Genomic DNA, 14,491 nt, shown 5'->3' with positions numbered 1-14,491 from the left:
CGATGAGTAGCCACCCGTGGAGTCTTGGAGGTTGGCCTAACCCCTCATCGTCTTGCTTTTCTGTGGGTGTCTTTCTGAACACTGTGTCTCTGAAAATGTGTCACCTCTAGCACGGCGGTTGTGGTGTCCCATGCAACCTGTGTCGTCGCCGTCAGATAGCTGACTGTTCACGTCGGGACGAGCCGTTTGTCTCTAAAGGTAGACACTCACCAGTGCTGCGTGAACGTCATCGCGCTAGGTCGTCCCCGTCCGAAGGTTAGTCGCTGCCTTCCTACAGCCTTTTTCCCAGCAGCAGCTGAAGACGAAACAACCCCTGGTCCTTAGGGTGGTGGGCATTGATATGTTATTGTCTCTACTGTCAGTTACGTCACCAACTTTCGCAGGGTTGCTCTCTGATTCAAGAATGGGGTTGGAAGAATAAGTGAGTGAATAAAGCGGTGATGGTGCTTGGCTCTGGTTAGGATTTCTTTGCTCCACAACAATACTAATGAAAGAACCATCAATACTTAAATCTCACATAGCCCAATCAATCTCGATACTAGTAAAAAAAATCAAAGGCCCATGCCTTTTAGTCCAGAAAAATCCAACTCACTCCAGCGGCTCCACTTGTGAGTTGAATTCACAGCTGCGGCTCTATAAATTGACAACATATGACATCTGTTCTCAATGTCAATACCCCTGTTGCTTTTCAGGTGACGCTTTGAACAAGTTTAGCGAAGAGCTTACACCATCTTTCTATGATTCTAACCCATAATAATTCCAATAAATCTATACCGTCAACATTTTTAACTATATATCTTAACGGTACTACAGTATGGCATAGCAAAGTGCCAGTAAAAGTGACTGGATCATTTGAAAACTTTCCTATACTAAAAATAAAAGTCGTAAAATAATAAGTGGAACTAACTAAAAGGTGGACTGATTAACGACTATGACTGATCCACATGAGCAGTATCCTAAATTTAAATTCCTAGGCAGTAGGCATGCATATATTCCAATAAAAAAAATATTATCAGCCTCAAATAAATATTAGTAATATTTTTTCTATGCAAATTGAAAGTCTGTCATATGGTAGCAGATATTTACTCGAAAAATATTTAATTATTATTTTTACTTTGTTAAAGAATATAGGCTACTGTTCTAGATAAATAGTAACACATCGTAATATTAAGTAAATGAGAATCGGACGTTACGATAACCCACTAAACGCGCTACAGTAGTAGCGTAACAGAGTCTAAAACCATCGAATCCAAACTTAAAGACGTAATTTAAAGACACTAAATGCTAGAAAACGACATTATTAAAAGAAGTCGATAAAAAAGAAAAATGTGCTTAACAGATAAAGACAAGAAGTTCCATATCACCTAATACATTATGGCTTTAGTATTTGAGTGTGTTACAGGTTATCCATCCGAAATTCTGTATACGTTGAAGTTAGAATTTTCGACTTTCAGCTCTTGGGTTTGTAAATTCGCCACAAAAACGAACAACTACATTATACAAGGTCATTTATTTGGAGATCTGATTATCTAAAGGCTTTATTAATAACTACTATCACTGGTTGATTAAATAAGATATATACTATTATCCATGTTACATGAGGAGAATTCGCATGCTGGGTTTTTATATCTAAGAATCTTTGATACGCATCCTACAATATTTTCTCTCCAGTAATGTTCATTTCAGTTAGGGGTGTTCATGGTTCAGTTTTTTCATAAACTGAACTGAAACTGCATTAAATCATTTTAAATGGTTTAAAAAATGAACCAAACTGCTTTGTCACATAAGAAATTGATTTTAAATCGATTTACAATACAGTACACCAGTTTAAACTAGTTCATAAAAATAAAAACAATTTTAATTGAAAAAACCAATTAAAACTAGTTTATAGGCTAAAATTAGTTTTAACTTTGAACATTTATAAAATTAGTTTTTACATTTTTTCTCCCTTCTCTCTCTCCCACACTCTCTCTCCTTCTCTCCCTCTCCTCTCTCTCTCTCCCTTTTCTCCTTCTCTCTCTCTCCCTTCGCTCTTCCTCTCTCTCTCCTTCTCTCCCTCTCTCTCCTTCCCCTTTCCCCCTCTCTCTCTCTCTCTCTTCTTCTCTCCATCTCTCCCCCTCCTTTTTTCTCTCTCTTTCATCTCTCTTTTTCTTCTCTCTCTCTTCCCCTTCCCCTCTTTCTCACCTATCCTTTCTTTGTCTTCCTCTATCTCTCCTTCTCTGCCTCCCTCCCCCCTTTCTCTCTCTCCCTCTTTATCCATTTCTCTCATTCTCTCTCTCCCATATCCCTCTTCCTCTCTCTCCTTTCCTCTCGCCCCTCTCTCTTTCTCTCCCTCTCTCCTTCTCTCTCTCTTTCGCTCCCTCTCTCTCTTAACATATATAAAATTAGATTTTATATTCTCTCTCCCCCCTCTCTCTCCTTCTCTCCCTCCTCTCTCTCCCTTCTCTCTCCTTCCCTTCTTCCTCTTCTTTGCTCCCTCTATCCCCTTCCTTTCTCTCTATCTCTCTCCTTCCTCTCTCTTCCTCTTCTCTCTCTCCCCCTCTTTCTCCCCCTCCCATCTCTTTGTCTTCCTCTCTCTCACTCTCTCTCCGCCTTTTTCTTTTCTCTTTCTCCCCCTCTATCCTTATCTCTCTCTGTTTCTCCCCTACCCCTCTTTCTCCCCATCCCATTTCTTTCTCTCTCCCTCTTTATCCCTTTCTCTCATATTTCTCTCTCTCCTATCCCTTCCTCTCCATCTCTCTCTCCTTCCCTCTCCCTCTCCTCTCTCTCTTTCCCTCTCTCCTTCTCTCCCTTGTTTTGGAGAAAAGAAAGGGAGAGAAAGAAGAGAGGAAATAGAGTGAGAAAAGGCTGAGAGAGAAAGAGAAAAGAGAGAAAGGAAGGAGAGAAAGAGAAGAAGAAGAGAGACGAAGGAGAAGAAAGAAAGAGAAAAGGAGAGAGAAAGAAAAGAAGGAGAGAGAGAAATAGAATAGAGAAAAAAATAAAATTTTCAAGAATTAATTAAGAATTTATTGTTATTCATCATTTAATTTACTTAAATTAATTAAGAATTTATTTAAAAAATGTTTCAAGAATACTTAGCTTGTTATATTTAGCCATAAAAAATAAATTTTTTAGTAATGCAATTAAATACATTTTTGAATATTCTAATTTTAATAAAGTCTTTTGAAATTGATCATTTTATCAACTTTTTTTAACTGTAGTTAGACAAAGTAGAATACGCAATTTATTATTATACTAAAATTTTAATTTTTTTTATTATTTAATTTTAGCATCACCATATCACCGGTTCTATCTTTTTCATTCTTCTTTTAGAATTATTAAAAACTAACACTATCTTTAAACAAAATTCAAAAATTACAAAACTCTGATTTAAACTAAAATTCAATATGTATAATAATAAAACTAAATTTGTAACAATGTGGTATTCGGAGTGATTTAAAAATATCCATTTTTATTTTTACACAAATTCAAATTAAATTTAACGGAAATAAAATTAACAAAATTTTTAATTTTGATGGACATATATGTATTCCGGTGTACTCTTATATTTATATTTTGATGGACATATATACTAAAAACAAACAAAAAACAAAAACTTTATTAAAAAATAATCAGATGACGATTAATTAAAAGGGTGAAACATGTATTTAAGAGGAAGCTCATATCTTATCTACAACAACAAACTTATGTAAGCAAATGTTGGATTTTCTCGTCAACACTGACTCATCGTCATCTCCACCGAAAAATTGCCACAAAAGTTCAAAATTTAAGGAAAAAGAAGGGAGTATTCTTGCTCCACATTTTTAGTTTCATTGTTTTGTTGGTCTGTATATATAAATTAAAATTTAAGCAATAGTCAGCTTATATTTCGCATTGTTTTGACTTTTGTGTTACATATACATAACATTATTTAATTGCCTAGCCAGCTTAGGAGGAAATTAAACAAGGCTTATCCAAAGAAATTGAATGAATGAATAGGGTAAGAAATTAGCCGAAACTTTTGAAAAAAAACTGTCTCAATAACATTCAATAAAAGGTTAAATAATTTATTATTTTTAATTAAATTATTATTTTATTTCACATATGCAGTTAGTTAATTAGTTTGATTCATTTGCAAATGCATTATCTTTGGTGATAGGGTTTGAAGAGTATAGTGAAAATCCCAAGTTCTTGTATGAAGAATCCATGTATAAGAGTACCGTCTAAAACCCTTAGTACTTGCGAGAAGATTCCACCCTCTGACTTTCAATGTTTTTTATTAACTAAATCCATATAATGTTCTTATCATTAATTTTATAATTTAAATATTAAAATAAACTTTTAAGTTGTTTCCTTTCTTAAAACACATGTCAAATTAAAAAAAATGTCTAATTTATGCCCTATTAGTAATTAATAATGAATAAAGAATAAATATTCTAAATTTATGAAGTTCTGTATTAGCTAGTGCTCTCAGTAAGTAAAAAGTACTATCTTTAAGGCAAAATTCTAACATTTTGCAATTGCAGATTTATTCTTAGCATTTAATTACGAATTTTATCACAATAAATAAAAAGTAGTCTTTTATAATTTAATTTTATATAAAACTGAGATTGATAAAAAAAAAATCAAATCACACTATCTTTTTAATAAGTATCATCTTTTTCTTTTGAAGTTGTCAGAATTATTCATAATAAAACATTGGTTATAATAGAAAAGTCTTGTCAATAAAATTTCATTTATCTGAGATCTAAACATAGATAGGAATCTATTCAAAAATTGAATTCTTTATCGCGCGAAAAAAATTTCCACAAACAAAAGAATTGTATAATACAAATAATATGAAATAACGTAAAAAAATGACTCATTAATAAATTTTTTAGCCTACGACCTAAAAGTTGGTTTTTTTTTTATAAAAAAAATATTTCGTATAGGTAGTGATAATAATTGTACAATATTAGTATAGCAATCATAAGAGTATTTAGAGATCAAATATAGACAAATTAATTTCCAATCAACTAAGAACTACAAAATCACACATTTCATAAATACAAAAAGTAACTAATAGTAAAAAATTAACAACTTATATCACTAGCAATATTATTAGTTGCATTTGCAATCTAACACCTATCCTTTTTACTTTATCCTTGAATTAAATACTCTCTTAGTTACAAGGAAAAAGCTACCAGAACCTTTGGATTACACTGTAATGAAACGGGCAGGGCCTTGAATTCAAAGCCAAACACCAAGATAATCAATAAATATGTTAATTCAATTCCTCTAATAATTCATACATGATTACTACTTTAAGAATATGGTGAAAAATCAATTTGCAGAGAAATTAAAAGTGAAGCTTAATTAAAACTTTGAGAAGTATAAATCATGAATTAAGATTAGTTATTGTTACCTAAATCAGTAGTATCCCTCTTTGACAATTCATACTCCTTATAACTCTGTTGAATAAACCCTACAAATTAGGTTCATAAATTACACCCAAAAAAGGCGTACTTACTTTCAATCGATGGAAACCAAAAGCAAAAAGACACATCTTTTAATTTACTATCAGTAGTGTCTCTGAAATGCCAAACACATGATTTTTTGTATCCGGAGTTCTCCTGCACACTCATGGGATCTTGAGTGTATTGGATTATTGCCTGACGAGGAACCTAACATTTTTAGTTTCCTTGTGCTTCAGGAACTTCACGGTTCCAGCATTCGCTACTTTTGTTGATTCCCATCTTCCACCAATAGCAACACTTTCGTTTTTCTTGCACGTGAGCAAAGTTAAGACTGTAGAAGGAGAAGCAACCAGTAGACAATAGCAAGGACAACGAGAGATTGGGGGTTGGATTTGAGGGAGAAAACGATATCGATAGCGAGACACACTCAGGAGATCAGATGACACCCACAAAATTGAAGCAAAAAAATTAGAAATTTGATTTGGAAAATTCTAAGAACAAAAATTAAAATAGAGAGAGAATAATCCAACAAAAATAAAAAACAATGGAGGAAACAATGTAATTTGTTTGGCCGCCCAAATAATTAGTCATGGTGGCAAATCGAAAAGTCCAAAGCACAATTCTACCACAGAACCCTTTTTCGTAGCAAATTTCAAGCACGGTAATATAATTTTGTCACTTTAATGCATCCGTGGACATTTTGTCATGACAAATTCTCGTGTTTCTGATAGTGATTTATAGATTTCAATATATATAAACATTGATTTGGATATAGAAATATCTTTTACAGGTATATATTCCCGCCAAATAAAACAATGTCTCGATGACTAAGCAACAATTGGACAAATTAAATTATACCTTGTGCCGTAAGTTGCAAGAATAATTATTATCTATATTTTATTTATTAATACACGAGGTTAACTTCACTCTCAAGTAACTAACAAATAGAATTGTCTATCAAGTAACTGATTATGTTTAATTTTATTAACAGATTCTTAATGAATCTTGGAATTTTGAGTAGCTTTCTCTCTATCAAGTTATAATTATTTGGTGTTCTTCGAAGATGGCCAATATGATCAGATATGGGAGAAAATGAAATGAAGTATGTATATCTTTATTTAATTAAATAAACTTCAAATGTTAATTATTGATTTAGATTTTTATCTGAATCTCCAAGTACAAAAAATATTAAATAAAAAAAGATAAATATAAAAAAGAGTACTCGATGTTTATTTATTTAATTTTTTGGTAGATTCATTTTTCAATTGATATGACAATGAAAGTATTACAAGTATAATTTATGTCGATTTCTAAAGTGTGTATTGATATATCATCAATAAATATATTTAATTATTTTTATAATTTATACAATTCAATAATAAATAAATAATGGATATATAGTTACGTCTGTTTTTTTTCTCTCCTTGTTATAAGTGAAAAAACATTTTGTAGAGATGGAATTGGTTACTTATCCAAAAATGGAATATGAACAATTCATTATTGCTCCGGTTTCGGATCATATATGATTGAGGAAGACATGGCCAGACTGGTTCAAAGCTAAGCATTGAAAAACGTGATATATGTGTTACCATATTAAGAATTAAGATAATCATTAAGCTATCCTGGATTATCGGTTAACAACCATTACTTTGAGGTGAGCTTGGAGTTGTCCATGCATGCATAAACTATAAATTAAAGCACTTCTCATTCGTTCTCCATAAGCAACAACTCCGAGTCCTTCTCTGATTCAATTCCGAAGCAATTAATCCATTTTTTGCTTCAAAGGAAAACCAAGAACCGAAGGGAACAGAAGGGACGTGTTTCTAAAATGGAGTCCCCAACGAAGAGCTCACTTCAGCTGGAGACGGCTACAACGACGAATATCACACCCATTTTGAAGATTATTTCAGTTGCATCCGTTGCAGCTGGCATTCAGTTTGGGTGGGCCCTACAACTCTCCCTCCTCACACCATACGTCCAACTGTTGGGGGTTCCACACGTGTGGGCCTCCTTCATTTGGCTGTGTGGGCCCATCTCCGGGATGGTAGTCCAGCCTATTGTGGGATACTACAGTGATCGTTGCAACTCAAGACTCGGCCGTCGTAAACCTTTTATCATCACTGGAGCCCTTTCTGTCATCATCGCCGTCTTCCTCATCGGATACGCTGCTGACCTCGGTCACTCCTTCGGCGACGACATTACGAAGAAAACCCGCCCTCGAGCTGTTGCCTTATTCGTCATCGGTTTTTGGGTGCTAGATGTGGCCAACAACATGCTACAAGGGCCTTGCCGCGCCTTCTTAGGCGACCTGTCTGCCGGAGACGAAGGCAAGATCCGAATGGCCAATGCCTTCTTCTCCTTCTTCATGGCGATAGGTAACATCCTCGGCTACGCGGCAGGTTCATATGAAAACCTACACAAAGCTTTTCCGTTCTCGAACACGGAGGCATGTGAAAAGTTCTGCGCTAACCTCAAGAGCTGCTTCTTCATCTCCATCCTTCTCCTCCTTACCCTGACCGGCCTCGCCATGTTCTTCGTTGAAGACGTTCCCCTCTCAGAGGCCAAGAAAAATGAGGACATTGAAGGCACTGAGGACTCTTCTCGTTCGGCAGGATGCTTTGGAGAAATCGTTGGGGCGTTGAAGGAGCTGAAGAAGCCAATGTGGATCTTGATGCTTGTAACAGCCATCAACTGGATCGGTTGGTTCCCATTCTTCTTGTTCAACACCGACTGGATGGGAAAGGAGGTGTACGGAGGTAATGTGGGTGACGAGGCCTACGACAAGGGTGTCCGCGCTGGATCGTTGGGTTTGATGATAAACGCCATCGTTTTGGCAGTTATGTCATTGGGAGTTGAACCGGCTAGCAAAATCATGGGTGGAGCAAAGAACCTTTGGGGTATTGTTAACTTCATCCTTTCCGGTGGTTTGCTTTCTACTATTTACATCACCAAGGTCGCTGAGTTTGATCGCCATCGTGCCGGCCATTATGTTCCTCCAGCTACCGGCGTAAGGGTTGGTGCCATGACATTCTTCGCCGTCGTCGGTATTCCACTTGCGGTAATCATCGATCCTACTTTCTCCTTTCATTAATTTATCGAATTCGTTTTAGCTTATGCGGTGGTCTGTTTTTGTTTTCAGATCAATTTCAGCGTTCCATTCGCTCTAGCATCAGTCTACTCAGCCACCAGTGGAGCAGGCCAAGGCTTGTCTCTTGGGGTTCTCAATCTTGCCATTGTGATCCCACAGGTTTGAATATATATATTCTTAATTAATCGGGATTATGGAACTAATTTAATAAGATATCTAATATTATATAAAATGTGTATGTAGATGATAGTGTCAACAGTAAGTGGACAAGTGGATGCCTGGTTCGGTGGTGGGAACTTGCCTGCATTTGTGATGGGTGCAATAGCGGCTGCTGTGAGTGGTGCAATGGCAATTGTCATGCTTCCGTCCATAAAGAAATCTGATGCAGCCAAAGCTTCTATGGTCGTTGGTGGCGGACACTAATCGTAAAATAGTAGGAAATTCACTACAAGAGACCCTTTTGAATAACACTTCGCATAAGATACAGAATGTTCATCATAAAATACAGAACGTTCATATTAAGATGATTATGTGAGTGCTATCTAGTTTTTTTATGTACATTGAAGTATGTATCACTAAGACAAAAGGTCCAATCTTACTGTTCCCATTATTTCTCTAAATTGAGATGATAGAATAAGTTCTTACGTAATTCATATTCCAAAAGTGTACTTGTGAGATGGATTGAATATACTCAAACGCCTTGCCCCAAAATTTATCTCTTGTGTGTTAAGTTTGGTTGGTCTTTTATGCATTTATTTATTTACTTCTTCAACTTTAACTTCGCAGCAAACATTTGTTGTTTATCTATCACATATACGCATAGGAAAAGTTTTAGATTTTAATAGCTCTTGGCCCATTTTTTTTATTATTATAATTGTGCTCATATATTCCAGTTCATCAATAATTTTGCTTTCCAAAGCCACTAAAAGAGTAGTAATGCTCTAGCAATAAAGAGTTGGATATTGAAAAAAAAAATCTATAAACCCTTCAAATCTTAAAGATTATTTTTTGAAATTTATTTTATAATTTTCTCTTTTTCTAAAACAATTAGTTAAAAATATTGGAACTAAAATAAAAATATTAAAAATATTATCTACTGAAGAAACTTGAATATTATTCATAACAATACTTTGCAAAGAAAAGATACTAATCCACAAGAATCGAATAGAAATTTTATTTATTAATATACTTTTTAAGTGATCTGTCATATAGAAACTAGTATTAAATTTAGAATTTCGATTTATCATCTAAGGTTTTTTTTAACACCAAATATAATCCACTATTATTAGTAATCTTTAGTAACAAATGGAGTTTTTAGTAATCTTTAATAACAAATGAAGTTTTAGTAATCTTTTTACTTTTAGTAATCTTTAGTTTTTGCTTGAATTGTGTTCATTAAGATGTTGTTCCTGGTTAAATTTACTTTGATACTTAATTAAAGGCTTTTGCTAATACAATCCATAGGTTCATGCAGAAATAAATGATCATAAAAACATGAGAATATGTTCCACATTGAAGCATGAAAAGTTGTCAGCTGAAGCTGTGAGACATCTTAGTAGGAAAACTTAACTTATTGCTTGAGATTAGTTTACTTGTCAAGCAGATCTGGAAGATTTGAGGACAGGTTCTGTCAGTTAAGCATTGGAGAAATTTCATAATTACAGTGTTGATAATATGATTTGGAAGATGAAAATCTAACAATGCGGTTAGAAACATCATCAATTCGGACCAATTATTAATGGCAGTCACTAATTTTTTTTACTATTAACGTCTAGAATTTGATGTAGCCATCGTATCTTTTCTAATATATAGGAATTTCGTTTGTATTTTGATGCTGTTTATTATTACTTCTCAAAAAATGAAATGTACACACTCCATTGATTGTCTATTCAAGAAGTTTATGCATTGTTCACAATAATCATAAATGACTTGCTTACAAGCCCATATGGTATCAGCATATTGCCGGAATCTTTGTTTCAGCAATGCTAGGGGCCAGCAATATTTGTGATTGGTAGTCATCAACTAGCCATTAATGATGATTTGATGGTGTGAGATTAGTGTGAGATTTCATCCAATGGCTCACATTTCTCTGCTAGTTACATGCTGGCCAAAATGTAATAAAATTGGTGGCCCCTAAACTTTTCCTTTTTAATAATATAATTACGAAAAATGAAATTATGCACATTGTAACGTGCATAAGAATCAATACTAAGATGAGGTACTCATACATCTTGTGATATAATTTCTTAGTCTCTGGAATTGAGGAAGTGTACAGCACATACTTTATATTTATCTATTTGGTCATGACTACTGCATGTGTGGAAGCTTCTCTTTTTTCCCATGGTCATGGTCAAAATAAGCAAAGCACTGGAAAACAGGGAACTAATGAACGAATAATACTTTAATGGAGTGAATGGAAGCCAAAGGGAATTATAACGAAGAACATCATTTACAAAATTTTTAGCTGTTATCTTCAATATCTTATGACGAATTTGGTTGTAAGCAATAATGATCTTTTTAGTGATTACTGAGGTAGAAGATGTTCTAAGAGAACTGGGAATTGATAATCCATTGAAGTGCTAAATCAATGAGGGACTAAATAGGCATCTTGATTTTTGAAAACCAACAATTTCAATGTCCTAGTTATCTTTGCATCGGTGATATAACTAATATTATTTGCGAAGTGTAGAACTACTATGATTATGAATAAAAAGGCATTTGTTTTTTAATGAAGTGCATAGGAATATAGGATAGTAATAAAATAATACACTTGGGTGGAGTGATACTGGTAAGTTGAAAACATATAATAGTGGTTCTTTTCAAAAATGCTTCCCAAGACAAGCATTCTTGTTTAAAAATTGGTTTCAATAGATTAAGTATACAGCAAAAATTTATCTATGGTAAATCTAATCATTCTACAAAATAAATTCTCAATATTCGATCAAAAAACCACATATATAATGAAAAGAGTACTAAAAATGAAAGATCAACTGTTTGATTGTTGCCCTACAAATTAAATATATACACACAATTATTTTAATATTAGAAACACAACACATAACAGCAATAAATAAATAAATTAACTACATGCCTTGCCTACTGCACCTATACAACAATAAAACCAAAACCTTCCACTAAGTAGATACTGCCATTACATGACACCATATTATCCTATTGTGAATCATGTCTATAAAATATTCATGACCTCTATATATACCTCAATTAACTTTGTATAAATCATCTCTTAATTAATTGAATTAGTTGAAACTTTAAATAATACTAAGTTAAGGACATCATCTAAATAGTAAATACATAGAAAGTTTTTTCACTGGGTGTGAATCCTTATAATGAAGCACATACTCTAAGGCTATTAAAACACTAATGAGAAAATTCAGTAACAAATCCTGAAGAAAACTTTGTTCTTTCACATTATAATAAATCATCCTATCTTTAGTTGTCAGAGGGAGAACTTTTATTTCATAATCACTTGAAAGAACAAAGACTCTACTCTCTTGTTGGCATTTGAAATTTTGAAGAACTGACATCTTCTGTTATTTTCCTGTAACAAGTGTCTCACATTAGTTCTTCATTTGGTCATAAGGTACTAGAGCTGAAGAAATGGAGAGACTTGCCACTTGTCGTACAATTTTCAAAACCTGCCAATACGATAATTCTCTTAGCATATCTTTAACAATAGAAAAAACAATCAAATAGCCAATCATCTAGCCTTAAATATAAAAGTGTATAAACTTTTACCACATTCTAAAAGTTTATTAACACTTAGGATATCAGGGTTCTGCATAGATAATAATGACATGCGATCGGACTGACTTCCACCTCGTTCAAGGCCAATCTCTTTATCAGCCAGAGTTACTGAAGCCACAATCTAGAAAACAAAATCATTATAAAACTAATAACAAAAAATATTAAACAACCACATAAATGTAGATAGTATTTGAACAATTTTACCTCATTAAAATCTGGAAATTCAATCTGAGCTAGTGGAGAGTAGATGAGCAGGGAGAATCATGGCGCGGAGGAGGATTTCGGAAGAACTGAAGAGGCACTGTGTTTGAAACGAATTCAAAGGAATTTGATGGAATCAGAAGAAAAAAGCATCGAGAATCAAGAGAATTTGGATGAAAACGAGAAATTGGGTTTAACCAGGAATGTACCTGGTGCAGAAGAGCGTAGAGCAAAAAACACCAGGATCACAAAGGTCTTTTGGCAGCAAATAGCAGAATTACAGAAATGAGTTTAGATTTTAAAATTTATATAGGGCAATTTTAAAATATCAAAAGACTTGTTATTTTTTAGTGTAATTCTTAATAAGTTATTTATAAATTAAATTCTAATCATTAAATTATTTATTAATTTAATCTAATGGTTCAAATTTTATAGTGCATCAAATAAATTCAAAACACTTTGACTGATTTTAGACAAATCCTTTTTTTTAGTTTTTAAGCAGAATGAGTTATATATCGACTGTCAAAAAAAGGTGTATAACTATAAAGATATTTTGACGTTTAAGTTAATATATAATTAATGAATTTTAAAATATATATATATATATAAAATATATGATGTTTTTTTTTTTTAAATTCATTGATAAGTGTAGCATGTCACTAGTTATTATCGGTTATGATCACGCTAATAATAAGAAATAAAGACGTTAAGAATGGTTTGTGTAATATCAATATTAATCGTTGATTTGTAATATTTGAATTCGAATCATGGCGCGTGTAGCTGATCAATAATAGGTTTATCAGCATATAACTTACCAAACTATAAGTTGAATAATAAGTGATAAGAAATGATTTGTAGACACAATTAAATTTATTCAAAAATTAAGGTATTTTAAAGCACTTTTCAAATATATGTGTATAATGATTAATGATAGTTGAACATTTATTTTGGATATGCGAGAATAATAAGGAGTGGGTATAGTTGGAATAGTATTGTTAAAAAGACAATAATAATTTAAAATTATATATGTATTATTTCTACTATTATTTAAAATTATATTTTTATTATCAGGGATGGACCAAGAAATAGTATTATGGAAGGCCAATAATATATATAATATTAAAAAATTATGTAAAAAATTATATAATGTAAAATGCATTACAAAAATATACTGATAGAGAATATATTTTAAAGTACAAAAAATATGTATATACTTTTTATTAACGAAGTGGTCGATTATTCGTTTCATAAAATTCATCGATAATAGAATTTGTGTCAAATTTTTCAGCAATTTTCTTTTCAATGTAATTAAAAGACAATTAGTAAGAAATTTATCTTTCATTTTATTTTTAAATTATTCTTCACAATATTCATAGGTGAAAAAGAACTCTCAGTTGTAGTAGAGAAAATTAATACCAAATGAATCAAGAAAGACACTCACAAGAAGAAAAAAATCTATTTTATGGGATTTAAAAAATTTTATTTAATTAAAAAATATTAGTAATAATATCTTTTCATATTTTTTAAATATTATTACTTACTTTTTAGATATTAGAAATCATTAATATTTAAGTTAGACTGGACTTTTATTTATATTAGATTAAATACTAAATAAATTTTTAAAAAATTAAATCGTATTTAATAACTCATTACTATTAATCATTTTTTAAAAAAGTTGGGAGCCTCCACTCGCCCCGGATAAGTCCGTCCCTGTTTATTACATCTAATATTATATATTTATTTTATAGTAAATTAATAAATATAAAATAAAATAATTTTAGATTCATTGAACTGATTTTTATTGTCTCTCAAATATTTTTGTAGCAATAATATTAAATAGACAATAATCTTAAATTACCTTAATTATTTAACTTAGTATCTATAATTTTATGCATATAACATTTAAAATTGCATATTTATTATATTTAATACTATATATCTATTTTAGAAGTAATTACTAAATATATAATAAGAAAATTTTAGACTGACTTTGACTAATTTG

The 14,491-nt window shown here is 32.2% G+C and overlaps 1 protein-coding gene across 1 annotated transcript; it reads left to right on the top strand.

Moving 5' to 3' along the window:
• The first annotated feature begins 7,263 nt into the window (after positions 1–7,263).
• LOC130982104 (sucrose transport protein SUC8-like) lies at positions 7,264–8,946 on the top strand. Its single transcript, XM_057905962.1, has 3 exons — positions 7,264–8,493; positions 8,575–8,682; positions 8,767–8,946. Exons 1-3 carry the CDS (start codon positions 7,264–7,266, stop codon positions 8,944–8,946), a joined length of 1,518 nt encoding a protein of 505 aa, XP_057761945.1.
• The last annotated feature ends 5,545 nt before the right edge of the window (positions 8,947–14,491 follow it).

The sequence above is a fragment of the Arachis stenosperma genome, chromosome 5, assembly GCF_014773155.1.
Source record: "Arachis stenosperma cultivar V10309 chromosome 5, arast.V10309.gnm1.PFL2, whole genome shotgun sequence".
Taxonomy (NCBI): Eukaryota; Viridiplantae; Streptophyta; class Magnoliopsida; order Fabales; family Fabaceae; genus Arachis; species Arachis stenosperma.
This window is presented reverse-complemented; position numbering and strand designations above follow the sequence as displayed.

Bases quoted from the DNA above. Each gene is read 5' to 3' on its own strand.
- LOC130982104 (XM_057905962.1), top strand. From the start codon at position 7,264: ATGGAGTCCCCAACGAAGAGCTCACTTCAGCTGGAGACGGCTACAACG. The intron at 8,494-8,574 runs GTAATCATCGAT...TTTTGTTTTCAG, and splicing joins TCGTCGGTATTCCACTTGCG to ATCAATTTCAGCGTTCCATT. The intron at 8,683-8,766 runs GTTTGAATATAT...ATGTGTATGTAG, and splicing joins TTGCCATTGTGATCCCACAG to ATGATAGTGTCAACAGTAAG.